Here is a 27,942-nt window from a genome sequence, read left to right as displayed (position 1 = left end):
TAATATTACAGTAAAACATCTTCCATCCTGTCCATCACAGACCTGCTCAAATGAGGTATGGTCTCAAGCTTTCGTTTTTGTTGCTATTATTAGCTGTAGTTGCAGTCACAGCTGAGTCTATTACATCCATCCACCCATTATATTGCCTATCCTCAGAAGGATAGTGAGTGTGCTGGAGCCTATCCCAGCTGTCATTGGGCATTGTGCAGGGTACACCCTGAATTGGTTGCCAGCCAATAGCAGGACACACGAACATTCAGTCTCACAAACACACCTATGGACAATTAAGAGTTTTTGATATGTGGGAGGAGACTCTATGAAAACTTGCAAAGTGAACCCACGACCTCCGCATGCAAGGCAGGTGCGCTAACCAGTTTCCCACAGTGGCGCCTGTTTCGACTGGTGTGCAAACTCCTTCCATAGGATGTGTATTTTCTAGAAAATTGTACTTTTTAAACTTCTTTTCAAGTTAAATTTACCATTCATCTGACCAACAATTCACATGCGCTTCCATTTTCACATATTTTCACATATTCCTTTTGCTCCTGAACTTGCAGTCCCACCCACAACACGAGTTTATCAGGTTATGTCAAACACAGTGATGGCCAATCAGTCCCCTTCAAAGGTCTGACAGACTTTTGTTTTCCAACCTCCAACAACTCAAGTACGGGAGGCCCAATGCATTAAAAAGAGACATAAATAAATAAAAAAGATAAATGAGGTTTACGCAATAAACAAAACAAACAAAAAAAACTATCACTATAATGAATTGATGGGAATTAATCTGTTAAGACAACTCATTTTAAAGTGGCGCTTACATCCTTCCATTTTTCTACCTGACATGTGGTCTCAACTGAACAAACTTGGATACCCCTGCTTTACAACATTTTTACTATTTTAGGGACGAAATTGCCAAAGCAATGACTGTCGCCAACATGTTTGACCCAGGTCCAAGGCAGTGACACAAGTTGATGATGTAACACACACTGACACAAGTCTGCAATTTTTACATGGTTGGAATCTGCATTTTCAAACAGTGTATGCTCTTCTAATAGGTTTGCACAACAATGAGCACCGAAGAGTATCATGTCAGTATTGAGATTGGGCCCTTGTAAGGAATATTTTTGAGTTCTTGTTTAAAAAGCAGATGTAACTAAAATATGATTAATATCTGTTCTCCGTTGGTGTTTGGCTTTTACACATACTTGGTTTTATGGCTTTTTCATACATTCTGGTATGTTTTCTAGATTTATTTTGCTTTTATTGTTGTTTATGGTCTTGTATTTTTCTTCCATTGTTCATAGCTTTTATTGATTTCTCATAAAATAAGTGGATGGATTGAGGCGCCATTCCCTTACTGAGTTTTATCGCTTCATTTATTTTTTATTGGTTTTATTGTTGTGTAATGCATTTCAGATGCAAGAACAACGTGGTGGGCCGCCAGTGTGACCGCTGCGCATCCGGGTTCCACGGTTACCCAAATTGCCAACCATGTGACTGCAATGAGGCAGGAACCGAGGAAGAAATATGCAACCCATCAACAGGGCAATGTCTGTGCAAGGTGAACCTGAAACTCAAATATTGAACAATTTCTGTATAAAAGCTTTTTCTATGTTGGCTGGTAATCCAACAACTTTTTATTTCAAGCGATATTGAATTTATTTAAGCATTTTCACCCGTAAAGAGTTAAAATTGTGCCTATAATAAAATAGTTTTTCATGTCCAATTATTTACCTGTAAACAACAAGTTTCGAACGAGCTGTCAACTGAAAATAACATTACATGTGCTCAACAATTAGGTAACAAACAATCCTGGCTTACCTGTTTCCTGGTTTTGGTCGTGTGATGTTGACAAGCTGAGAAATGATTGCCTGAGGCCCTAGTGTGTGTAACGTCATTTTCAGTCGATAGCAATTGACAAAATGTATTTGAAACATAATTGAGCTATCAAATTACAAAACATGAACTTTTTACTGCAAAGATTTGTTAAATCAGTTTTGTATCCCGTTAAAGAAAAAGTTATTGCACTTGTTTTGGATGTTGGTAATGAGTTGCAATGTGTGTGTACCCACACCCATCATTAGGAGAATGTCCAGGGTTCTCGCTGTGACCAATGCAGGATTGGTACATTCCACTTAGACCCAACCAACCCAAAAGGTTGCACGAGCTGTTTCTGCTTCCGTGCCACGGACCGCTGCAGGAGTTCAGACAAGAGACACAGCGAGGTAGATTAAATTAATTTAATACACACTTTTGATCTTACCTCCCTTTTATTCAGATTCATCAGTCATTCCTTCTTGTTCCCCTTATTCCTAAAGATTATGGATATGGAAGGTTGGGTGCTACTTAGTGCTGGCAAACAAGAAGTGCCAGTCAACGTGTATCTGGATCAAGACCTGGTTGAAGCTGACCTAAGCGACATTCCTGACGTGTACCAAGACCTTCACTGGTATGCACCCAAGACCTACCTGGGAGACAAGGTGTCATCTTACGGAGGTTACATGAAATATCAGCTCCACACGCAGACCATGAGAGGAGACGTCTGGTCTCCTCCTGCAGAACCTCCTCGGCCCGACGTCATCCTCAAGGTAATGCCCACAGACACTTGTATACTGAAGAGTTGGTTTATTGACAGCAAGGAAGAAAGGCAGCTAGGCATCTGAGGAGGTTGACAGGATGTAGACCAGGGTAAGGGAAATGGCTCGAGGCATTGTTTGGAAGTCGAAGAAATGAACGCTGGATCTGAACATGGAGAACAAGGTTCCCTAGAGCAGTGGTCCCTAACCTTCTGATCACCACGGACCGGTCAACACCTTAGATCTATATTGCGGACCGGGATGGGGGTGCTTGCTGCTCTAAAAACCACATCATCCTTCTCAATATGTATGTATTATCGGGGGGGGCGCCAAAAAAACAAAGATCAAGCACAAAGTATGAACTGTTGAACTAAATCATCTCAAACATGATTTTGGGTGCAGCCCACGCGGCCCGGTACCGGTTGATCCACGGACCGGTACCGGTCCGGGGGTTGGGGAAACCTATCATTCCCTATGTGGTGTTCACTTTTCAACAACATGTTTGTGGTTCTCTTGAGCCATTTCACAAAGAACATTTAAAACTAGAGCTACGAGCAGATATACTGTAGATGGTCCTCCCAGCACAGGCCATGGGCGGCAACCTGATGGTGTTGGTGTTCCAAGAGTGTGTATATTCTTCTCCAATAGAGCCACATTTGTGATTTTGCATGTCATTAATGGTTACATGCACCCCATCTGAAAATATACATAAAACAAACTAACTAGAAATTTGTAAATGGTGTGTCCATTCGTGTGTGTGTAGGGCAACCAGATGACGTTGGCATTCTTGGAGCGTGAATATTCTTCTCCCGCAGAGCCACATTTGGGAATTGTGCACATGGTTGAGGTAAAGTAGTTCCGGCAGTCTTCAAAGCACTTTTAAAAAAAAAATCCAAAGTCGGAAAGGTGAAACATATGTTGCTGGCTCCTTCGTGTAGGGAAGTTTTCGCCACGCCCAGACTGGCAACTCTGTCTCTAGAGAGGAGCTAATGATGGTTCTGGTGGCCTTGGAGTCCCTGCAGATCCGAGCCCTCCATTCACAGTCGGCCCACTCTGTATCGATCCGTGGTGCCACGCTGGAGGGTGCCGAAAGCTTTCCTGCTGGTCGCCATGCCAACAATGTGGAACTCTGCATGTGTCCTGCCAACTATCTGGGAGACTCCTGCCAGGTGAGAAGAAGTCCACATCTTAAATGGACTGCCATCCGTTTTCTGACGTTCTTTATACCTTTATATATTTTTGTATACAGAAATGTGCTCCAGGTTTCTACAGGGATGCCATTGGACTCTTCTTGGGAAAATGTGTACCCTGCAACTGTCATGGACATTCAGATCAGTGTTTGGATGGATCAGGAATCTGCTTGGTGCGTTTAATGCATTTCAGAGGAAACTTTGAATGAGCTTTTCTTCATTATTCTACAAGCCATTCAAAAATGCATGGCCTTCTTTTCAGGCAGTGGGTCGAAGGAAGTGGCGGGGGGGGGCTCTTTTCCTGTGTATGTTTCCTCACTGCATGCGTTCCTGCACCTTACAAATCCTGCACAGTGCAGGAAAGCTGTTAATTACATATTTTGCATGCATACATGCATATTGATGGAGGTTTTCTAGTGTTAATGTTTTCATCTGTTGTGTTGTGTGCATTTATGTGTCTGTCAGAACTGTCAACACAACACTGCCGGTGACCATTGTGAGAAATGCCAGGGTGGTTTCTTCAACAACAGCACTGTGGATGGGAAGGCGCTGTCATGTTCTAGTTGTCCTTGTCCGCTTGGAACGCCATCCAACAAGTCAGTACTAGAGTAAAATTTTCTCTCTTTTGAGGCTGCGATGCCTTTCGGGAACAAACTCACTAACTTTGGGTTTGTGCAGTTTTGCTCTTGGTTGTGTGGAGAAGAAGAACCACATGCAGTGCTTGTGCATGCCCGGATATGCTGGGCCACATTGTGAAAGGTAAGCCAACAAAACAACAATATAGCAAATTAACAGCACATGCACAAACACAAAATAAACTTGTTGCTAACATTAAGATCACAGTGGTTGTTTCTTTCTTTATTGGAAAAATAGTTGCGAGAGAGGTCAAAAAAGTTACTAAAACCTTATGCAGTATTTTGATAATTTTTGAGTCATTTCCTTCCACAGTTTTCTTTCTAAAGTACTCTTTAGAACCATATTTTAGCTAAGGCAGGGAACACACCTGATAGTGTTATAAGTGGCTGTGTCATTTTGAACTTTGACATGTTATCAGTGAACTTTCAGCTCCCTCTGCTCTTCTTTCTATGGTTTTCTATGGTTTTGATGTAAAATGCCTTTGATGTAGAAATCAAAGGATTGGATAAAATATACGGCACAAGGTTAAATATAGCAAAAATCACCAAATTGTTACTCATTCGTACTTTGTTTCTACCAATGTCCATGTGCACATAGAAATCAAAGCACCACAGTCAGAGAATGCAGTCAAGTCGGACGTGACTCGCTTGCAACTCCTACAAAGAAAGCGCCCGATTTGTTGGACCGAGATCAACGAAAATTGATCGGCATGTGTAGCATCTTGACATGTACAAAAAAAGTCCATTGCAGCCATTGACTCAGACATACAGGGGGGGGGGGGGCTGCCAACTGCTCTTACACCTTGTGATGTGTCGGCTCTGATGGTAGAGGAGGATGTCGGTCAGACCCGGCAGACCCAAAAATATTGTAAGGGTCTGTGGGCAACGTCTGTTTGAGTCCGCTGTCAGAAGGAGTTTCAGCTCCCACATCTGGGCATTTTCCACCAGGAAGAGACCCTAGGAAAGACCCAAGGCACGGAGAGACTATGTTTCTCTGATGGCCTGGGAATGCCTGTGGATCCTCCCAGAGGAACTGGTTCAAGTGGCCTGGGAGAGGGGTCTGGACTTCCCTGCTCAAACTTCTTCCCCCACGACCTGACCCCAGATAAAACGGTAGTTAATGGATGGATGGTGTAATTTGAGCATTCCAAACTGGCCCAGATATTTTGGAATGTGTTCCAGGCATCCAATTTTAAATTTGAGAGAATATTTGGAAAAAAAGTTCAAAACTGTTCAAACATTAAATATCCTGCCTTTGTAGTGTATTTAATTGAATCCATCCAACCATTTACTTATACTTATCACAAGCTGGGTCGAAGGAACGTTCACTAACAGAGAAGCCCAGACTTTCCTGTCCTCAGCTACATTACTCAGTTCTTCTGGGAGTATGCTAAGGTGTTCCAAGGCCAGCTAAGAGATATAGTCTCTCGGCATGTCCTCGGTCTTTCCTGTGACCTCTTTTTGGTGGGACATGCCTGTTACACCTTGCCAGGGAGGCATCCGGGAGGCATTCCGATCAGATGCTCAAGAAAGATCACACTGTTCCATTTGGAGGATGGCAGCTTGACTCTAAGCCCCTTCCATATGACTAAGCTTTTCTCCCTATCTCAAGGGGAAAGCCTGAGAACCTGTGGACAAATCTAACTTCCACCATGTACTGTATATCCAGAATCTTGTAATTTGCATCATGACCCAAAGCTCATGACCAGAGGTGAATCTCAGAACAGAGATGCAGACACTGCACCAGTCCACCTCTTGATCCCTCATCTCAGTCTTACTTCACTCATAAGCAAGACCCCAGGGTATTTGAACTAAACCCCTAAATCCAATTTCAAAACTTGTCTAAAGTGTCACGGGGGTGGGCGACGGGCATGTAGGCAGGCGTGGTAGCGGAGGTGGAGCAGGGAGGCTTCGATGCAGGGGCTTCATGTAATACATATTTATTGGAACGGGCAACAGGAACAAAAGTGATGAAAACAAGATGGCAAAAACTCTAACTAAGGGGGCAGGCAGGCTGGCAAAACAGAAAACAAACACTACGGGCAGGCTGGCAGGAAAACACAGGGCTGATGGACGACAGGAGAGACACGACTATACGATAATATGACAATGACCCGACACAGGCTGAAACAAAAACTCTTAAATACACTCACACACTAATCCGACTAACGCACGGCAGCTGGGTAGGGAACAATAGGCAAAGGGAGCGGCTTGGAGGACACACGAGGGGCAGGTAACGCGGACAGGTGGACTAAATCAAAACAAACGCAGGGAGACATGAAAGGGGCAAAAGCAGGAACTATATACGTAAACAGAAAGGAACAGAAACCCTCAAAATCAACCCACAACCCAAAATCCAACAAACCATGACACTAAAGACACATTTTTATTCTTTGATTTTCTACTCCATATAAGATTTGCCACATTTTTTGAATTTGTTTTCATTGGTACTTTTTATGGATGTTAGTTTTTTTGTTTTTTGTTTTTTTTTTTTACTGTTGTTTATGTCTTGATTTAATTGCGTTATTAACTCATTGTTTTCACCGTGTTTTTTGCATGACTGATTTCCGCCATGTACAGCAATTTGTACACAGCAATGTTTTAAAGCACTATACATGTAAAGGAAGTTGAGTTTTGGGATGAAGGGCGCTTGAGGTTGAGTTTGAGTCGATCACATCCTTGTTCTGAAGACACCACCTTTTTTGTGATTGACCATTGTGTCAGATGTGGCTCCAGTGAGAGTTGGCAATCAAGGTTTAATGAACCCACACGGCACACACACAGATCCCCGGCCTATTATTATTACTATTATTATTATTATTATTATTATTATTATTATCTGGGATGAGTCACTCATGTCACAATCTACCTAACGCAATGCCACACATAACAAAAAAAAACGAAAAAAAAAAAAAACACAAAAAATAAGGTTATTGGAAGTGAGTTGCACCTAACATGCCCATAGAGACTTCTGTTTTTAACAGCAGTCTCTTGACAGGTGTGCCCCCGGTTACTACGGTAACCCTATGGTACTGGGCAGCACATGCCAGCCCTGCAATTGCAATGGCAATACAGACCCCAACATGCTGTTTACCGACTGCCACCCACTTACGGGCGAGTGTCTAAGCTGCATGCACAACACAACTGGGCCTCGCTGCAACGAATGTGCTCCTGGTTACTATGGCGATGCTATCGTTGCCAAAAACTGCACCAGTAAGTTTGAGCGATTATGATAGCTCAATGGAGTTATTTCACAAGCAAGTAAGATTTGTTGTTGTTGTCATCGTCGTACAGAATGCAGTTGTTCACCATGTGGAACAGATTCATGTGACCCCCAGACTGGGCAGTGCCACTGCAAACCCGGAGTGAGCGGACCTCATTGCGAACACTGTCAGGTTTGTTGACACATGAATACAGTATTACATACGGTACATGACTCGCCAGTCACCACACAGTAAAGAAATAAAAATAAAATAAAAATAAAAAATAACATTTTAGTCAAAACTTAGTGTTGAAATTAACTACATTTGGTCAGACAAAAAAAGTGCTAACAATTTATTCTTTAGGCAGCGTTAAATAGCCGACTTACTGCCAGCAATGCGGACCAAACTCTGACTGGTTGTACGGCGATCGAACAGACCATAACAGTGAGTTCTTTAACATGTACTCCTAAAGCACCCCCTACAGAACTCCCAGACTGTCTTGGTCAAATGCTTCCTTCGAGTTCACAAATCACACGTCAACTGGTTGGGTGAAACCCCATGCCTCCTCAAGGACCCTGCTGAGGGTAAAGAGCTGGTCCATGTTACTTGGCCTGGAGGGAAGCCACATTGCTCCTCCTGAATCAGAGATTTGACATACTGATGAACCCTTGTATCCGGCACCCCTAAATGGACTTTAACAGGGAGGCTGTAGAGTGTTATAGTCCATGTAGTTGGACCACACCTTGTGATCTCCCTGGTCTTGTTTATTCTATAAGGCAATAATAGATTGCATAAAGAGGAGTGATGTGTGACGTTGCATGGAACGTTTTCCTGCTTCAACAAATGAAGATACCTTACCAGTCCTAATGTCTCGAGAAAATGTCGACACCTGCTGCCTTCTTTTGATCAATGAACAGTGACTGATCATAAATGAATTCACTTCCATTTTTCCGCGGCCACTACACTACTACAACAATGAGTTTTTCTGCATGTGACTTGATAGCTGTGCTGAACGAAAATCCTTCACTGTTAAAATGCTGTTACTTTTATTAACCCTGTGCCAAAGTCAAAGGTTAAAAAAAGCTGCAGTGTTAGCACACATTATTTGTTTATCTAATATCTAATTTCTGTTTGACCACAAGCACAGATCCGCCCACTAATTGACTAAGTGTAATTGGATAGCCTGATTAAGAAGTGATAGATTCCTACTGACTCTTAAGCTCTCAATCCTCATGAATGATATGCAAACTCAAGTGTCTTATATCTCAGATGCCAGAATTGGTCAAAATTAAGAAGGGGTCTCTCTCAGAAAGATTTTCAGAAATAGAGAAGTCATTGAGTTGATTGTTTAATTTCAGACATGATGAATGGGCAGACAGTCCCGACTAAATGTATACTCAACATTAAAGTCACTTAAATATGATATGTCTGTATAAGCTTTACAATACTGATATTTTGACTCTAAGAGAGGCTAGAATATTTTTATTTCTATGTTTCATTTTGTTGACTGCTCCAAATAAACATCTCACTCTTCCTGTCCCTCAGGATGGCACGTTTGGCTTCGAGTCATGTGCTGGGTGTCATCCATGCGATTGTGGTGTCTCAGCAGCACTGGTTCAGCCTTGTGACCCTCAAAGCGGTCAGTGCAAATGCCAACCTGGAGTCCACGGCCCAAACTGTCGCCAGTGTGCTCCTGGATTCTGGGACTACGGAGCTGACGGATGCAAGCGTGAGCAAACATAAACATGAACAATTTGGCATATGACTTGACATCCACTAAAAGTACTGAAGGTATGACTTGTTTGTTGTGTCAGAGTGCGACTGCAGGGGCGGTCAGTGCGACCCACGGACTGGAGAGTGCCACTGTCGAGACGGTATGACAGGAAAACAGTGTGAAATATGTTCGCATGAACACAATGTTGCCGTCGCAAATGGTCAAGACCTGCACTGTGAAGGTGATAACCCTAACCCCCCCCCCCCCCCCCCCCCCCCCCCCACACACACACACACACACACACACACACACACACTGTATATGGATTGTTAAAATGTAGGGATGAATCCATCGAAAATGATTTCCAGACAGCTTTGAGGCAATTCCGGTCCAACATCCTTCATCTCAGGAGGGGGAAGCAGTGCACCGTTAACACTATGTATAGTGGAGATGGGAGGGCTGCTGATCTCAACACAGGACGTTGTGAGCCGGTGGGCACAAGACCTCCTCAATTCTATGACAATTCTTCCTCTGAAGAAGCAGTCTGTAAACTCTTTAAAGGTGGTCTCTCCTATCTCTGGGACTGAAGTCACCTAAGTGGTCAAGAAACTTGCTACCAAGGCCCCGTGTAGATTAGAGCCACCCGGAGTTCCTGAAGGCTCTGGATGTCGTAGGGCTGTCCTGGTTGACACGCCCCTACAACCTTCAACCTGTGGGCCTGGAAGGGGGCTCCTCCCACCTGTGGTCCCTTCTGGACGTTTCTGATTTTCCCCAAATTGGGGTTTTTGAGTTTTTCCTTCCCCTTCTGGGAGCTTTGACAGGGGATGCTGTTGTGTACCTTGTACTGAAAAGATGTCTCTGTACGACCTCTTTTCATCTGTGAAGCCCTTTGAGACTTCGGTGATTTAGGGCTATATAAATAAAATTTGATTGATTGATTGATTGAACAGTGCATGGACATTGGGGACAGTGCCTCTGGATTGACAGACTGGGGTGGTGGTTACCCATCTTAAGAAAGAGGACTGGAGGGCAAGGTGGCTTGGTGGAGCAGTTAATAGCATGTCCGCCCCATCAGTCCAAAGGTACCGGTTCAAATCCACCTGGCTCCGGCCTTCCTGTGTGGAGTTTACTTGTCCTCCCTAAGCCTGCGTGGGTTCTCTACGGGCACTCTGGCTTCCTTCCTCACTCCCAAAACATGCATGGCAGGTGAATTGGACATACTGAATTGTCCTCAGGTGTGATTGGGTGCGTGAAAGGTTGTTCGTCTCTGTGTGCCCTGCGATTGGCTGGCAACCAGTTCAGGGTGTCCCCCGCCTACTGCCCGAAGCCAGCTGGGATAGGTGCCAGCAAGCCTGCGACTCCTCTGGGGAGCGGCTCTAGAAAATGGATGGAATGAGACTGGCGGGTGTGTTCAAACTATAGCAGCATCACTCTCCTCAGCCTCCCCAGTAAGGTGTTTTCAGGGGTGCTGGTGCGGAGGGTCCGTCACGTCGTTGCAGCTCAGATTCAGAAGGAGCAGTCCGGCTGTGGAACAGTGGGCCAGCTCTTCAACCCTGGATAAGATCCTCAGTGGTGCATTGTAGTACCAAAATATTTTTTAAAAGTGAACCACTGCTAATAAGTAGTAATCAAGGTTCTCACATACACTACTGAAATACTACTAGGCTGAGAGAGTAGGTAGAAGAATGTTATGAGTGCCGTCAATCAAGAGTTGTGGCAAGTCCTTTTGGTTTTATTAAACTGACTTAATTATAACTTAAAATGCCGTGTTAAACTGCTTTCATAAGTAATCACTATTGAATGTGGGAGGTAGTTCCAAAATACCCTGGTGGCCTCTCACACTCACAAATGTGCACATGTTGCACACTCAGACATATATGTATATACAGTACGTCATGTGATGTGAATCTTTGTTACAGCATGTGACAGCTGCGTCATCGTCCTGCTGGATGATCTGCTCAAATTAGACTTTGACGCACTTGCTGCACAGCTGGACAACCTCAACGCCAGCACAATGGCCTGGATGCAACTGCACAAGTTTCAGGCATCTATGAATGACATCGCTGTGAGTTTCAAACAAACACTCATGTACAAATGCATACACGCTCACACTCACGCATACACGCACACACACACACACACACACACACACACACACACACACACACACACACAAACACCTACTGCTCAACTTATGGCTTTTGGCACCTTACATTGGCTCTCCCCTACCACTGGAATCCATCTATCTGTTCTCATTTTGTTTAAAATCAGTGGGTTTTGGGAAACTCATGGAAAGTGTGCATTCGAAGAGCCAGAGCATGTTCCCCTCCCCCTAATCTCTAAACTGATCCTACGGTATAACTCATCAACAAATCATCCTCGAACAGTTTCTGTCTGTACAACCTAACATTTTCCATAAATACACAGAAAGATAGATGTTAGGAAAATGTCAGGTCGTAAAGACAGAAACTGTTCGAGGATGATTTGTTGATGATTACATACTTTCCTAACATAGATAGATACTTGTACTGAATGAAACTCTTCAATTATGATTGTTGATGATTTATACCGTAGGATGCGTTTAGAAATTAGTGGGAGGGGAGCATGACACATCTATTGATTGATGAATCGAATTTAACTTTCACTGGAGCGGTTTGCAATCATAGCTTGATAAAATGTATTCTTTTTAGAGAGGGTACGCTCCAACAACTGTATCATAGCATTAACAAACCATTCCCCATCTTTATGTCATGTGCCCCACATGACTTAAAGATGGGGAATGGTTTGTTTTGCAGCATAGATATAATAATACAAAAATATTCTAAACAAGTTTCCATTAACTTGGTGGTTTTAAGATATTAGTAGTGCCAGGTGTTATGGACCCAACAACTGCTTTTGGGTGTTAAAGTGGGTCCGTGGCTTCGAATGTTGGGAAAGTTTGTTGTTAGTGTAATGTTATCTGTCACTTCAACTTTGTCTTCATACCTTGGTTGTCATCTTGCTGTCATCACAGTATGCCATCAACAAGTACAACAGCTCATTGGGTAGCAGCCACCATCGCACCATTGTACTGGATGGCGAAATCATGAACATCAGCGCCGACGTGGACACGCTGCAGGACAAGGTGATGCTCATAAATGCATGTTTCCATCAAGCATTCCACTGTGTTACACATATTTCCTCAACCGACCTAATTTTATTGTTCAATATGTGTAGATACGGTAGAAGTCAGTATTTAATTGGGCTCGGAAAAAATTGACAGTTGGATTTTGACAAATTGGTAGACCAAAAATTAAAAAAGTTTTTGCCATTGTATCGTCTCAGTATTGATATCAAGCTCTTTTTTGCTGGTGTAGTATCAAATTCAAAATGTTGGTATCATGTCAACACTTCCTCTAACTGACATGCTTGATGGAAGGTAAACATTCCAATGTTCACAGTTCGTACTGATTTTATGGTGCCGTTCTCAGCTTACAGTGATGGCCAAGCAGCTCAATGAGCTGGAAAACAGCACCTCTGACACTCACCAGAGGGCTCAAAACCTGCTAGCCTTCATCAACATGGTGACCATGGATTTAAATGGTAGGAGTTTTGAGAATTTGTAAAATAACAAAAAAGAAAACAAGAACAACAACTACGGTGTAATAACAATAATAATAGTGCTCATTATTATATCATTACATTTGATTGATTGTCCTTATTAACTTAACTCTGTACCTACATTTTCATCATTTTATGTTCTGTCTTTAACCCTTTCACTCTTGTTAGGAGTGTGCAGGTGTGCACTGCAACGCTGTTTCTGTATTTGATGTACTTGTTCTCTACTGTGCCGCAAGAGCTAACCATATCATATGATCATACAATTTTTTTTTTCAAAGGGAAGGATTATTTTTGTAATACATTTTGCCCGCCCTTGATGCAGGGACGTCGTTAAACCCCATTTACCGGAGCACGTGCCCCAGTGTGAATGAACTGTGCCCCAGTATCAAGATGGCCTTGTCATTGTTAGAAAAACAAACAACAACAATCATTAATATTGCATCACCTTCAATTTTTCTGAACATTTATTTACATGCCACGGAGGGGATCTTCATCTCTCCTGTTTGGAGATGATCGTTTGGTGGCATTACGAGTAGTTTTTAAACTACACACGCTTGTGCATGCAGCTCTAACTTGGACACGGAACACTGCCCGAGCCCGGCTGGCCATGACCATGATACAAAGCTAATATTGTCAATAAACCAAATGTAATTTTGAAACACTTCTGAGGTGGACATGAGAAAGTATTCCGGTTGGAGCGAAGACAAGCACAAATAAGAGATCATGAATATGTTGGTAAGCTACCCTCCAAAGCCAGCAAACAACATTATTAGGAAGCTGTTAAACAGAAGGATATACCATTGTGCAGTGCATTTTTTTTGCTGCTTCTGAGTATGATGAGAGAAGCTTTTGAAGCAGAGGGAGGAGGAGGAGGTAGCAGGGAGGCTGAGGTGGAGTGATTACAGTAAAAAGAGAAATTGAAGGGTGAACAAAGTCAGGAAGAACAGCACAGAAATGACGCGGAAGCAGTTTATACAGAAACCAAGGACATTGGGCGCGAACAAAGACTAGCCTTCACAAAGAAAACAGCGACATTAATGACTTTGGAGTGGGGAGGGGCAGAAGTGACGGTCCTGAACAAATGTACTTTTTCCATGCCAACTTTGCGAATGTCATGTTCACATGTTAGACATTTATAAGAAACTGTACATAAAAAGGAAGTACACTTCTACTGCGCTCTGAAGTGGCCTCTCCGAACGCTCTCTTTTTATTTGATCCCCAAGTCTCTACTTATATGAAAGTTCCCGCCCTAGAAAGACAAAAACATAACTAGAAGCCAGTGTACTTATCTTTCTCTGTGTGTGCAAGATGAGTACATGTGTGGAAAAGCATTCTGTGTGTGAAGACATTCTGCAAAATATTTTGGAGGTAACAAGTGAAGTGATATCTGTCTGCGGTTGAGCTCGAGCAGGCTGGTCATAGTTGTCCTTCCCACAGCGAAGTATGAGACAGTTTTTCATTGCAAGCAGTGCATTCATTCCCACGGCAAAGCTTTTCCTCATTGCAAGCAGGCTCTCTTTTTACGAATATTCTGACAGTGTTAAAAAAAAACCCCAAAAAACAGCAAAATGTTTTTAAAGCTTTTCCTGGTAGAATATTGTGGTAGTATAGATGCTGCATTTTATTTGTCAGAATGTTTGGGAAGCACATGTGAAACATGGCACATTTATCAGCTCTGGTTTTGCAAACTGGAAAAAAGAAAAAAAGCTCTGGATCTCTTCAGAGGGCTTGACAATTTGTTTGTAATTGGTAAAAGATATCTGTGCTACCCGGTATCAAATCCTGGACTGGTGGTTAGAGATGTAGGTTGTGGGAGGCCTGTGCCCAAGTGGAGCTTTTTGTCTAGCGACATCCCTTCCTTGCAGATATCATGGAGATGGCCACTTGGTCACTGAACCACACTGAAGTAGATCAGGACGAAGGCGAGCAGAAGAGGAAGATGGTAGAGGTGGAAGCCATTTTGGACCAGATGAGGAACAGAAGCTGCACAGAACAAGAGAAAGTGGCCAACCGGGAGAAGACGGAAGCGGAAAAATGTAAGTTGGCTCAATTCTGCAATGTAGTGGACAGTAAGTAATGTGTGTGGGCACAGTGTTGGAGCGTGTGGACAAGGACTTGGCGCGTCGTCAGGCGAACAATGTGAATGCGAAGGAAACCGCCAAAGAGCTCCTGTCCCGCTTCCATGCTGACATGATGGAGCTGCGGGACGCCCTAAATGAGGCAATCAACAAGACCGCTAAAGCTGCCGAAGTCAACAATAGCAACAAGAAGACCCTGGAGGACAGTAATGTGAGTGTAGCAGAGTGGGAGGGTGAGAACCCATGAATATCACATCACATGTGCGGTTTCAGAGAAAAGAGGACGAGCTGACGTCCAAATACAAGGAGGTTGATGAGCAGCTGCAAATTGTGGAAGACCACGTGGCTCAAGTCAATGAGCTGCTGTCCATGCTGCATGACTCCAAGGAGGTGTGCGCACATACCCACACACATACATTATTGTTACTGCAGACCCACAATGTAATAAGCGTGAGTGCCTATTCGAGTGCTGGTGCCTATTCCAGTCGTCTTTGGGCAGTAGGTGGGGGACACCCCGGACTGGCTCCCAACCAATTGCAGGGCCCACACAGACAGACAATGGGGAAAGTACACAGATGGTTTGGTTTGGGGTAAAAGTAAAGCTACCCATGTAAAATCTGACTTAAGTAAAAGTGCTGCTCCAAATATCTACTCAAGTAACAGTACAGACTGAAATGTAATTGAAAGTAGAATTAAAAGTATTTATTTATTTTTTTTAACGATTCTTATTGGTTTCCTTTATGCTGTTAAGATAAGCATAGTCAGTTATGTTAAAGAAGATTGGCACCAATGAAGAGTGGATTTCAACATCTGAGTGAAACAACTTTGAGAACCACTGATCACACTCATCTGAAAAATAGAATTCTCTTAATGTCATCGTAAACACAACCAAGAAACAGCAAACGTACACCTTATGAATAAATTATCACTACTTTAAAACAATGAGAGATTTTTCAATTCCCTCGTGTATATAGCTTGTTGTAATAAGTCTTTGTTTGGTTTACTTAGTCATCGTGGGTTTTTTTTTTTTTTTTAGACTTTTAAATGACTGTAAATACTTTTTATTTTTGAGTACATACCGCATCACTGCCATGTATTTGGAGTAAGTTCTTTGTCAAAAATACATGTGCTTTTTTCACCATTCACATGGGTGCAACTCTCACGAGACATGACTTCACGTCTTAGCATGTGTTTTGGATTTGCGAATATCTTTTTTAGATTCGTGAATCTGATCCTTTGCATCCATGGTTCTGAGCCTTTGGATTTGAGTTGAGTATACACATTGAGAAAAAAAGAAAGAGCAAAAGCAAGGTCATTGTCCAGAGGCGGAGACGCCAAACATGCCCTGCCGCGTCAGTCACGCCGCACATGCGTTAGAGCAGAAATAAATATGGCCAAACTGAATCCGAACCAATCGCCAAACAGGAGCTTTCAATAGCTCATGGGGCTTCAATCCTAAGGATAATGTATGCGCATTTTCAGTCATGCTCAAAGCTTTTGTGGCCATTTAGGGCCTTTTTTTTTTTTGGAAAGTGTCATTTTGGGAAGCTTCTGTAACAGCTAGGGACCTCAGCTGGCAGAAACAAACACTGCAGTTGATTTGGAAAAACACTTTCCTTTGAATTGCACACATGAACACTGAATTGGAATCCTTTTACAAAATAAAGATTAATTAGTTTCAAATGAAGATTTTTATATTGTTGTTTTAATATTGTTTACTTATTTACTGTTGTGGTTATGTGGCAGTAGTCTTAAAAAAAACAGACCAATTTATAATTTATATCAATGATTTTCAAACAATATATATATTTGGAGTGATAGGTTATAAGCCTGTCAGTCCAATTTCATAAAGTAAATTAACGAATAAATTGGACATTCAGGAGAGATTTATGCAAAACATGAAGAGGTGTCTCGTGAGAGCCATATTCGTACGAATGGGTGAAACACGCGTGCGTCGTTTTGACAGCGATCTTACTCCATACATGTCTCCCCACTTCCCTGCATTTGGGTCATAATCTCACAATGCAAATCTCAGAACATAACAGAATGAATTACAAGCAAGAAATTAAATCAAATATTAAATTGAATTAAATAACAAGCAAGCAGTTTTAGCCTAAAAATTAATTTTGTGTGCCCATTTTTAACACACACACGTTATTGGATCCCCCCCACCCCCCAGGATTATGAGCGTTTGGCAGCACAGCTCGATGGCGCTAGGACACCATTGTCCAAGAAGGTTCAGGACTTCACCTGGGCAGACTCAAAGATTCCCCTTGTGGAAGAAGCTGAGCACCATGCTGATATGCTCCACGCTTTGGCTGCAAATTTGTCCAAGTAAACGTTTCTGAATAATGACAACCTAGGATAAAAAAACATTGCATGTGAGTCCTCAACTGGTGTCTTGGTAGGTTTGTGATGGAAACAAAAAGTGCGGGCTTGGTGGGCATTACTAAGACATACAACAACATCATCAATGGCATCAGCGTGGCCGAGAAGGCAGCGGACGAGGCAGATGAAGCCGCGAGCAAGACACTGGAGGTGAAGGTCAACTCTTGACTTGATGCTTTGGCGGCTCCTGTGTTTGTAACCTTTGTGTTCTTGTAGAACGTGGGAGACCAGAACCTCGGCCACACAGCTGACTCATTGAGGAACCGCAGTGAGGTGCTGAAGGAGGAAGTGGAAAACCTCAATGCGGAACTCAACAATGGTATCTGTATCTTCTTGATGATAACTTTTCTTCAGTGGAGTATCTTTTGCTTAGCTAGGCATAGAACAGGAATCCGACACTTGAACAACCTTCATTCTGTCTATGGTTTAAAATTGACTGTTGTTTTCCTCTATATCAGACACTTATACATTTTAAAATTCAAAACCTGACGTAACATGTTCTGGCGAAAGTTCATTTAATTATTCATCTTTAAAATGTAGCAACGTTCAAAAATGTTATGTGACCAACTGCATATTTTTTTCAAATATCCACATTTTCACCCTTTGTCTTTGTTCCATGGCAAATAATATTTCGATGTTACGGTGTATAATAAGACCCACCAACACTTTGGTGTAAAAACTCGAGCAAAACAGAAGAAATCTCACCTTTTGTAAACTTTTCATATTTTCGTGCGTTCATAGCCTTAAGTTAGATATTTGTTGCGCGTTAAGTATGTTTCAGATTCCCCATATTGTGAGCGGTCAGTGAACGCCTCACCAGTGTAACTTTAAATGCGCACGATGCAGTTGGTTTTCCTTCTCCTTGCGATGCGACTCGGGATTGTTTTACCATAAATACTTGAAGTTGCGCACCATACATTTTTCACTAAGGTATTGATTTTATGAATATGCAAAGAGACCGCAATTAATAAAAAAGTCCAATGGAACACATTTCCTTGTTCTCTAACCGTAACATTTAGCTGCTTACCTTGCCACTCTTCATTGAATCAGCTGGAGACATCATTACTTTTACATGATCCTCTCCATTTTAATAATATTCCTGTGTGTGAACAAGGATGGACTTGGACGGTGGTTCTCTGCTTGCTTCTTTTATTGAAAATAATGCCATAACAACTTCAGCTAACTTAAGCTGCTGTTAGCTGCAACAGGCACTTGCTGCAAACATCCAACTGACGTTATGGTAATTATTGTCAGTAAGAATTTAAATAACTATACGCTTAAAATTTACGGCCTCTAAGAATTTGATGCCTTAAAAGGCATTTTCCGGTTTGTGTCGGACACTTTAATTTTTCCTTCGCACTTCCGGTTTTGCACTGTAGATAAAAGATAGCTTGATTTGGCCGTTTGCACGGAGCTTTGACTTTGAATGGTAGCAAGCAAGTCCTCCCTAGAGGCAAAAGGTGTGTTCTTATTACCTGTTTTAATTTTCATTGCATGTGTGTTTGGTTATAATCTGAACAATGTTTTGAGTTTATATTTGTACATGTTTGAATACTGTTTTCAGCTCTGGCGGTGAAGGTGATCCAGGTGTATGTAATTATGATGAAAGTGGCAATGATGGCAATGAAAGACAATGTCGTTTATCAATAAAAGACAAAAAATTCACCAGTAAAGCGTCAACCTTGATCAGTGGGTCTGCTACAAAGACTATGGCTGATATAAAAATGCACATCTGTGCATCAAAGCTGGGTTTATGTGGCTGTCAGATCCATCTTTCTCAAATGTTAAAAAAGAAAAAAAAAATCTAATTTGCAGTTACCGTTTACAAGACACACCTATACTTTTGGTCTTCATTTTTGGTAAAAAAGAAAAGTGTGTGATATTTGGGGAATTATGGTACTTCTATTAGCTGTCAAATAATGATGAATTGTTGTTCGCTCAAAATACCTACTTTGAGTGAACTATTGTACAGGATTGTGAGGCGCTGTGGCTATGCGATCATTTGCTATACCTTTTGACCCAATCAAAAGTAAACCAGACACATTTTCCATAGAAAATATATTCACACTATTGGTAGCTTAAAATGCTCACCTTATCTTACTAACACACCCCTCTGCAGATGTGTGCACTTGCCAACCCTCTTGTGTCACACAGTTTTCATTTTTTGGAAATAAGTGTTCCACATAGCATCACACAATGTATGGCAAAGTAGTTTACACTTGAAGTTAATTGCGGCATTAATTGTAATTCCAATACTTTTGTAAGTAAGCATTTACCATAGCCATTTCCTTCCTATTGCCAAAATCCACTGATATCTGTCCTTAAAAATTTGTTTTTGCAGTAATAGTCCCAGCCCTTAACCTCTTTATCACGTTCTCCTAGCTGATCGTTGAGATCCACTCCAAATCAACTCACTTTCCCTTTTACGACCACTACAACCTTCACATCAGTACTACACATTACTACTTTACGGGTTTGGGACTGCCAATCGAATTATAGAGGCGTGTGAGCCCCAATGGCTGGTTTAAATAAACCAGAACAAATAATGATAATTTCAAACATAGATGACACAAGCATTAACACGATATGACATTGGAAATTTATTATGGAAAAAAATGCTCCACAGGCACACATGGACATACAGATGCAGCCAAGGTGAACTTTTTCCTGTGTGACTGATATGATGCAGGCAACTGTAACTGTGAAAGCATAATGTTTGTTGTCACAAGTAGTTTTGTTTCTAATTTTGGCGTTTCTATGCCCCAGAACTCAAACTTCAGCTGGAAGATGGTCAGAAGCGACTGAACAATGCCAAAACCAAACAAAATCAAGTGGCCATGGACTTCAATACGGTCCAAAACAACCTGAATTCCTCTTCCAGTATGCATGTCCAACACACACACAAACATAACAAGCTACTAGAGACAAAAGATTTTATGATATGCCAATACTCTCACTGTTGCTATTGTTGCAAATTTTGGCTTGTTTTACAAAGTGTCACTCACATGATTTCTTTGGCACAGTCGTAACAAACCTGCTATCGTAATGCTACCAGCTTTTTTTTTTTTTTTTTTGGAACGGGCTGTGGCAGGATAGTGGGGCTCTAGCTCTAACCCACATCTGCAGGAAGGGCCTTTTTTTTGGGCTCTCCTATCTTTTGGGTTGAAGTCATCGAGGTTGTTGAAACAGTCCTCAGTGGCAAAGCCTCAATATGCCTACTCTGAGTTCCTAAAAACTCTCGATCTTGTAGGGGTCTGGATGTTGTTGGGCTGTCCTGGTTGACATGTCTCTATAACATCGCGTGGACATCTGGATTAGCAGACTGGGCTGGTTGTCCTTTTTCTAATAAGTGGGTCCAGAGGGTGTGTTCCAACTATAGAGGGATCACACTCCTCAGCCTCCCTGTTAAGTTCTATTCAGCTCAGCTAGTAGGTCAAACATTGGATTCAGAAAGCATAGTGTGAATTCAAGCTCTGCTTTGGAGCAATGAACCTGCTCTTCATCCTTGGCAGGATTCTCACGAGTGACGATGAGACCTGGAAGGATTGTATTGGAAGGAACGGCCCCCCAGATCTGAACCCAGAGCGGAGCTTTGTTATTGGACTGTGCTTGTCAAGGATTGAACCGTGTTCAAACATAAGTCTGTCCATGTGTGCCCTTGGTACCAGGACAACCTAGGCCAAAGTTCGATGATTGAGTGAGGGCAGGATGGAGCGATGGATCAACAGGCAGATTGGTGTAGCTTCTGGACCAGTCTGTTGTGGTGAAAAAGGAGCTGTGCTTTGTGACCATAAGAACAAGATCCTCGATACAAGCAGTCCCAGTTACGTTTTTCAGGATCTCTGGTCTATCCCCTAGAGAAAGTATGAAAAGCTTGGTCATCCAGGTGAGACTCAATGGGCTGCAACTCCTTCACATGGAAAGGACCCAGCTGAGGTGTCTCGGGCATCTGGTTACAGAGCCCCCGAACGCCTCTCTGGGGGCGGCATGGCTCAGGTGGTGGAGAGGTCGTCTCCCAGCCGAGAGGCTGGGGTTTCGATCCCCCACCCATCATGACCACGTCAAAGTGTCCTTGATGCTGCGTCATCAGTAGGTAAATGACTAGTTAGTGTAAAGCGCTTTGAGTACCCAAGATAGAAAAGCGCTATATAAGTGAAAGTCCATTTACCATCCATTTACCATTCACTCTCTGGTGAGGTGTTCTGGGCATGTCCCACTAGGAGGAGGCCACAGGGACAACCCAGGCACTCTGGAGAGACTTTCCTCTCCCCGGCCTGGGAACACCTGGTGATCCCCCGGAAAGGAGCTAGACCTTGTGGCTGGGGAGAAGGAAGTTTACCAGCTACAGCTGCCCCCATGACCCAATGATTGATTGATTGATAGGATGGCACCCCTTCATTCTCGTGAACACGCATAACCAAGTGCAGATGAAACCTATTTACATTAGCCGCGTTATTGTCTGAAGCCTGAGGGCTCAAAATGTGTCACAGTAGCAGCTTCTAGTCCATAAAACATGCTAAGTGTTTACCCCGGTGTGCCTTACAGATGTCAGTTATGACATTGACATGGCCAAGCAAGCAATCTATCTGGCCAATGCGTCAGCCTTGCAAGTCATCAGTGTCCTGCATCCAATCAAAAAACAGCTGGACCTATGGCAGCAGACTTACAGTGATGCAAATACTACCAACAATGATGTCAATGAGGCTTTGATGGAGGCCAATAAAACAGGTAACCAAAGTTATCGTACCTGTATTGTGTTGAACAAATTCTACACATTTGCAGTATCTACCATCCCTCCTCTACATATATCCAAATCTTTGATATAACCTCACTCTTTGTCTTTCTTTCTTTCTTTCTTTCTTTCTTTCTTTCTTTCTTTCTTTCTTTCTTTCTTTCTTTCTTTCTTTCTTTCTTTCTTTCTTTCTTTCTTTCTTTCTTCACTTATTAGCTCTTACACTTTCTTACATCCACTCTGTGTTGAGTATTTGTATAAGGTAAACTGTGGTACTGGGCACCAAATAATTTACCTGTGAGCATCAAATGTGCTGAACTTTTTTTTTTACAGTTTTTTTCCCCCTAAAATTAGTTAACTATAATGTATTTATTTATTATTTTTTATATTTACATATTGTCATCTGTGAGCTTGCTTGCAATTTTAAAAATGTACAGTAAGATGCTCAACATCAGTATGAGTGTTACATGCTTAACTCTGTTGTGGTCCTACATGTGACATGCGAGTAACCGACGTACATGTGCCGCAGTGAGCATGCTGGGTGACACTATTCCACTCCTAATGAACAAGCTGGACAAGCTGCACAGCCGGTCTGTGCAGATGCCAAACATCTCAGAGAGCATCAGCCACATCCGACAGCTCATCCAGCAGGCACGCAATGCTGCTAGCAAGGTACATATAACCACCAGAACACTGGAGAGGGCACAAACTATAGGGGTGGGGCTTGTTAATGATCCCTTGGTGTCTGGGCCTGCACTCACTGGACTGAGCGGGGCTCTGCCCAAAAAGGTAACATGGGCCTCCCTTCCCATGGGCTCACCACCTGTGAGGGGGCCCGTATGGGTTGTGTGCAATGTGAACTTGGCAGGAGCCACCTTAGCGCTCCGATCCCCGGCTGCAGAAGCTATGGGACATGGAATGTCAACTCTCTGGCAGAGAAGGATCTTCAGGACCCGGTGTGTGTGGCAGAAAAGTTCTGACCAGCTTGGGGTCTCCCTTCCACTCTGGGGTTGGCCATGGCGAGAGGCACAGAGCAGGTGTGGGCATACTTAATTGACCACCGCCTCAGAGCCTGTATATGGAGTTCACTCCGATGGACAAGAGAGTAGCCTCCTTCCGCTCTCAGGTGGGGAGATGAGTCCTGGCTGGTTTGTCCGTACGTGCCAAACAGCAGTTCAGAGTACCCACCGTTTTTGGAGTCCTTGGAGGGAGCGCTGGAGAGCGCTCCTTCTGGGGACTCCCTTGTTCTGCTGGCGGACTTCAATGCTTATGTGGGCAATGACAGTGAGATCTGACTCCGGAAAAGCCTGTAGATAATGGATAGATGGGTAGCTCTATGCTGCACTTAATCCCAACCCAAGGAAGACTAACTCCTGAACTGGGTCAGTAGCTAATGTGTTCTCAAAAAACAAAACAAAACCTACTGTTCTAATGGAGACTAAGTGTTATATAATATTATGTGTTGTTTCTTACTTGCGTCCAGGTGAGCGTTCCTGTGAAATTCAATGGCGCTTCAGGCGTCCAGGTGCGCACCCCACCCAACTTGGCAGACTTAGCATCCTATACATCACTCAAGTTCTACATCACATTGCCTGAGGCAGCACGCTCTCGCCGGCAGGACAATGACCCAAAGGAGTTTGTCTTCTACCTTGGCAACAAAGATGTAAGTGTCGTCAAATATCGGGTATTTGTGGAGTGCAAAATTAAAAAGGTCACAATATGTATTGAGTGGTAAAAACTCTAGAAAAGATACTGTATCAATATAAAATTGTACCCTGCTGTCTTTAGGTATGAGTGACCCAACCTTTGAGTTTTTCAAACTATAAACTGTATTTTTCTCCTTCAGTGGGCGTAGCTTGCGGCTGAGAAAACTGAGAGGATAGGTGATGTCTTTGTATGTTTGTTCAATGACAACCCAGACAGAGACGTTCCTGGGATTTGTCAAGAGTGTGAAAGAGGCACCCAGCCATGGAAATGACATTGTGGCCCATTTCGCAGTGTCAAAAGCATGTTCTTGAGCGTTTTCCCACTGAAAAGTCTTTGGCTTGCTGGTCAGGATCTCGTCTGGTGGTGACATAGTGGTTGAATTGCTGGGAAGGAAAAGGGGGCAAGTAAATCACAATGCCTAAGAACTTCTGTAGGCCCTCACTGGTTGCCGGTCTTGGGAATTTGCAGACAGTGGCAACCTAGTTTGGGAGGGGTCATGACAACACTGAGATGTTGTGATCTAGGAATTCAAACCTTGACACACCCAAGATACACTTGTCTGGGCGCACAACCAGGGCATTTTCTTCCAGGAGCTGCAGAAAGGCACCCATGTGGTCTTAAGGCTCCGCTTTACAATAAAACATTTAAAACATTTTAAAATCTATACACATTCTTGTTGTCATAACAAGATGTTTCATGTGGTTCCATGAGCCACAAAATTTAGATAGCAAACAGCTATTCAAAACAGTTTTCTTCAAGCTTTTTTTCACATCTTTTACCCTGTTGTCAAAGCTGTTTTACATGTCACACCTGGAACATATACAGTAAGTATTCTCTCGTAAGGTATCATATTTGCTATATCCTTATAGCAGAATTTCCTCATGTGGGAAGTGACGGTACATGTCCTGTGTGAACATGCAAGTATAATAACAAAAAATATTGTACGTGTAACAACACAAGCAATAAAATGCAAAAATATATTGTCCAAAAACAGTTTTCAGAACAAAAACTGCACTATACTGTACACAAGTGAACAAAATACCGTCAAACAAGACGAGTAAAAAATGTTCTGTTGGGTTTTGGTTATGGGTTTATTTTGGGGGGTTCTGTTCTTTTCTGTTTATATAGTTCCTGCTTCAGCTCCTCTCCTGTCTCCCTACGTTAGTTTTGATTTGGTCCACCTGTCTGCGTTACCTGCCCCTCGTGTGTCCACCAATCTGCTTCCCCTCCCTGTTGTTCCCTTCCCAGCTGTCGCTCGTCTGTTTAATTAGTGTGGTTGTATTTAAGCCTAGGTTTTCATTACAGCTACTGTCGGATCACAGTCGCGTCTGCCCACTCTGGTGTTAAAGTGTGGTATTGGTTGGGCATGGTGCTTTTAATCCGTATGACCAGTAAAGACATTGTGCTTTGCCATATCTCTAATGTCCGTGAAAGAAGGCTATTGTGTTATTTGTCTTACTAGTCTTCCAAAGACTTCCTGGGAATGGCATTGGTGGGAAGGAAGCTGCGCTGGTACTTCAACATTGGAGGAGAAACAGCAGAGGTGTTGATGTCTGAGAACGTCCAGTCCAACGGGAACTTTAACAGTGTGGTCCTGGAAAGGTAGGGTACAGTCCACATGCACGTGTGGGTTTTTTGTTTCTCTTATGCTGTGTTGTTTCAAAGGATCCTGCAGTATGGTCAGATGTCCATGTCTTCCGAGGCCTCTGAAGGTGACCAGAGGGTCACCAAAGCCTATGTGGAGGCCGGAGGAGATCAAGGGCTTCTCAACCTTTTGACCAATGACACCGTTTTCTATGTGGGAGGATACCCCAGTACTTTTAAGGTACTTCCACTCACAACCGAAAAAAAAATCATAAATGTGTGCCTTTGTCATAATAATTGAACGGAGTATTTTCTAATGAAGTTATGAAAAAGTACTATAAATTACATTGTGAAACCTTTTACATACATTTGCAACTTGTCCTTTAAATCTGCTATTTTTCCATCAAAAATGAAAATAGGAAAAGTGACTGGAGAGAAAAATTAATTCACAAATTACCAACGTCACTACTGATTACTATTGTTTTTGAAAATTCTAGAAAGACTATTCTCAATGGCTTGATGTTTTTATTGCAAAACATGATTTGTTCATTGACAATCAATATGGATTAAGAGAAAAAAATATATAAATGTTTAATTATGCTGATATTTTAAGAATTAATAGATGAATCTAAATGCCGCAAGTATGTGAGGGTCCACTGAATTAAAAAAGATAACAAAATGAATAGTTAATTAGTTTGAATAATAAATACCCTGTAGTTGCAGGGTCTTCATTGATTTGCATTAATTTCTTCATATCAGCCGGTCGGATTTAAAAAAAAAAAAAAAGGCCGACATTAAAATGATTTCATGAAGTCAACTTCATGTCAATGTTTTTTATTAATTATTTTCTGATCACTGCAATGAATCCCCATTAACTCTTACACCAGCAGCCAGAAAGATAATTTTTTAAATTACTAAAATTAAGGTAACTCATACCATCTTCCATTGTTCAGTTTCCTTTGCTATCTTTATACCCCATGCAGCCTCCTCCACCACTAGCTCTACCCAAGTTCAGGGGCTGCATAGAGTTGGACAGACTCAACGAGGAAGTGCTCAGCTTGTACAACTTTGAGAAAATCTTCCAATTGAACACCACTCAGGAGAAGCCATGTAGCAGGTGAGGGCCCGCACCTGTTCACTCACTGACTACCTGTGTCCGTGTGTTCATGTTTGCTTGTTTGGCTTAAAAAGGTCCAAGCCAGCGCTGACGCAGGCCTGGGTGAACGATGCGGCTTATTTTGACGGCACCGGCTTTGCAGAGATCTCCTTCAGCGATGAGTCAGCACGCATGCAACGCTTCGAGCAAGAAGTCAAGATCATCTCCCACGAAGGAATTTTGCTTCTGCTTCACAACGGAGTATGTGACCATCAGATGACTTTGAATTCTCACTATGTGCTGAGCACCTTATATGTACATAAACAGGACCTGTTTCTGTGCCTGGCTGTGGTCCGAGGCCACTTGAGAGTTTTCTTCCATTTTGGCGATGGAATGGAGGAGTTCAAGCCCAAGGATCCCTCCTCGGCACTTCTGAGGGTCAGCGACGCCAAACCCAAAGTGGTACATATGCCTTTTTTTTCACTTTGTCTTCATTTTCCTCATTGTCAGCACACTTCTAATTATCTTTATCTAAAGCTGGGTGATAGGGCTTTATATATATTTTTTTTTTAATCAAAGGAATAAATCCACCAAACTTGTATCTAAAAGGTTTGAATTGTTAAAATTACATTGTGTGGAAAACGTTCATACAATAATGTATTATGATCTTAACCCATGGGTGTCCGGGGATTTTCATTGTCAAATATATATACATTTACTTTTTTTTTTTTTTTTTACAAAAAATGTACGAGGCTCATGGCGTGCTAGAGACTACCACAGCGGAGTGAATGAAGGAGCCAAAACAAACGCTTTACTTCATTTAAAATACAAAGTAGTATAAAGAACTTTTGTTCCTATTAAATTGGTCCTATGGGAAACCAATATTCACAACAGTCCCGCCCGCAGGCGAGTTTTTTTCTTACTGACGTTGATTGTCCAACTGTGTGCTCCCAAACACACATTTACGCCACTTCGGCATTTTCTACCTGAAAACATTGTAACTAATAAATGAAACATTGCTGTGTAATGGGCCGACTAACCCGTGCAAAATATCCCCTCCTAAACTCTGAAATCCGAACGAAACTGAAAGATGTGGATAAGTGCAGCATGTATTTACTCTTACTCGGGTGGTACGAGGACTTGCTATCGTCATCAGGCCTCTTCCAAATCATTTTTTATCTAATGTGCTAAGACCACAGAATAATAAGCAAGGAATGCTTGGAAATGCATCAATGAAAGGAAATAACACTTTGGGGTCGTTAAGGGTGATAAATCAACATGGTAACATGGTTAAAAATCTCCAAAAAGTTGAATTTCCATCATACGTTCCCTTTAAAGAGTTTTTTTCCTCTCTCCCAAAGTGTGGCTTTGTGGTGTGTCTGAATTTTGCCCTTTTTGGGGTATATCTGGATTAGAAAAAGGGTAACCCAGAGATCTTG

General features: G+C 42.4%; 1 protein-coding gene across 1 annotated transcript in view; it reads left to right on the top strand.

The window, feature by feature from the left end:
* Positions 1-27,942, top strand: part of lama5 (laminin, alpha 5) — a 120,372-nt gene that overhangs the window by 69,849 nt on the left and 22,581 nt on the right. Inside the window, exons 36-65 of the mRNA XM_088408703.1 lie at positions 1,417-1,561; positions 2,085-2,225; positions 2,319-2,588; positions 3,340-3,423; positions 3,515-3,745; positions 3,826-3,939; positions 4,232-4,362; positions 4,445-4,525; positions 7,400-7,614; positions 7,696-7,796; positions 9,150-9,333; positions 9,419-9,559; positions 11,238-11,383; positions 12,332-12,442; positions 12,789-12,900; positions 14,784-14,954; positions 15,011-15,207; positions 15,270-15,386; positions 17,176-17,330; positions 17,405-17,534; positions 17,601-17,703; positions 20,151-20,264; positions 21,930-22,112; positions 22,646-22,788; positions 23,600-23,779; positions 25,286-25,425; positions 25,489-25,648; positions 26,391-26,524; positions 26,599-26,764; positions 26,831-26,965. Of these exons, the coding sequence (XP_088264829.1) occupies positions 1,417-1,561; positions 2,085-2,225; positions 2,319-2,588; positions 3,340-3,423; positions 3,515-3,745; positions 3,826-3,939; positions 4,232-4,362; positions 4,445-4,525; positions 7,400-7,614; positions 7,696-7,796; positions 9,150-9,333; positions 9,419-9,559; positions 11,238-11,383; positions 12,332-12,442; positions 12,789-12,900; positions 14,784-14,954; positions 15,011-15,207; positions 15,270-15,386; positions 17,176-17,330; positions 17,405-17,534; positions 17,601-17,703; positions 20,151-20,264; positions 21,930-22,112; positions 22,646-22,788; positions 23,600-23,779; positions 25,286-25,425; positions 25,489-25,648; positions 26,391-26,524; positions 26,599-26,764; positions 26,831-26,965 (4,435 nt within the window). The remainder of the gene's footprint in view (positions 1-1,416; positions 1,562-2,084; positions 2,226-2,318; positions 2,589-3,339; positions 3,424-3,514; positions 3,746-3,825; positions 3,940-4,231; positions 4,363-4,444; positions 4,526-7,399; positions 7,615-7,695; positions 7,797-9,149; positions 9,334-9,418; positions 9,560-11,237; positions 11,384-12,331; positions 12,443-12,788; positions 12,901-14,783; positions 14,955-15,010; positions 15,208-15,269; positions 15,387-17,175; positions 17,331-17,404; positions 17,535-17,600; positions 17,704-20,150; positions 20,265-21,929; positions 22,113-22,645; positions 22,789-23,599; positions 23,780-25,285; positions 25,426-25,488; positions 25,649-26,390; positions 26,525-26,598; positions 26,765-26,830; positions 26,966-27,942) is intronic.

Source organism: Hippichthys cyanospilos, chromosome 2, assembly GCF_059441005.1.
Source record: "Hippichthys cyanospilos isolate Australia breed blue-spotted pipefish chromosome 2, RoL_Hcya_1.0, whole genome shotgun sequence".
In the NCBI taxonomy this organism is placed as follows: domain Eukaryota; kingdom Metazoa; phylum Chordata; class Actinopteri; order Syngnathiformes; family Syngnathidae; genus Hippichthys; species Hippichthys cyanospilos.
Note: the sequence above shows the minus strand (reverse complement) of the source record. Positions and strands in the feature narration are given on the sequence as shown.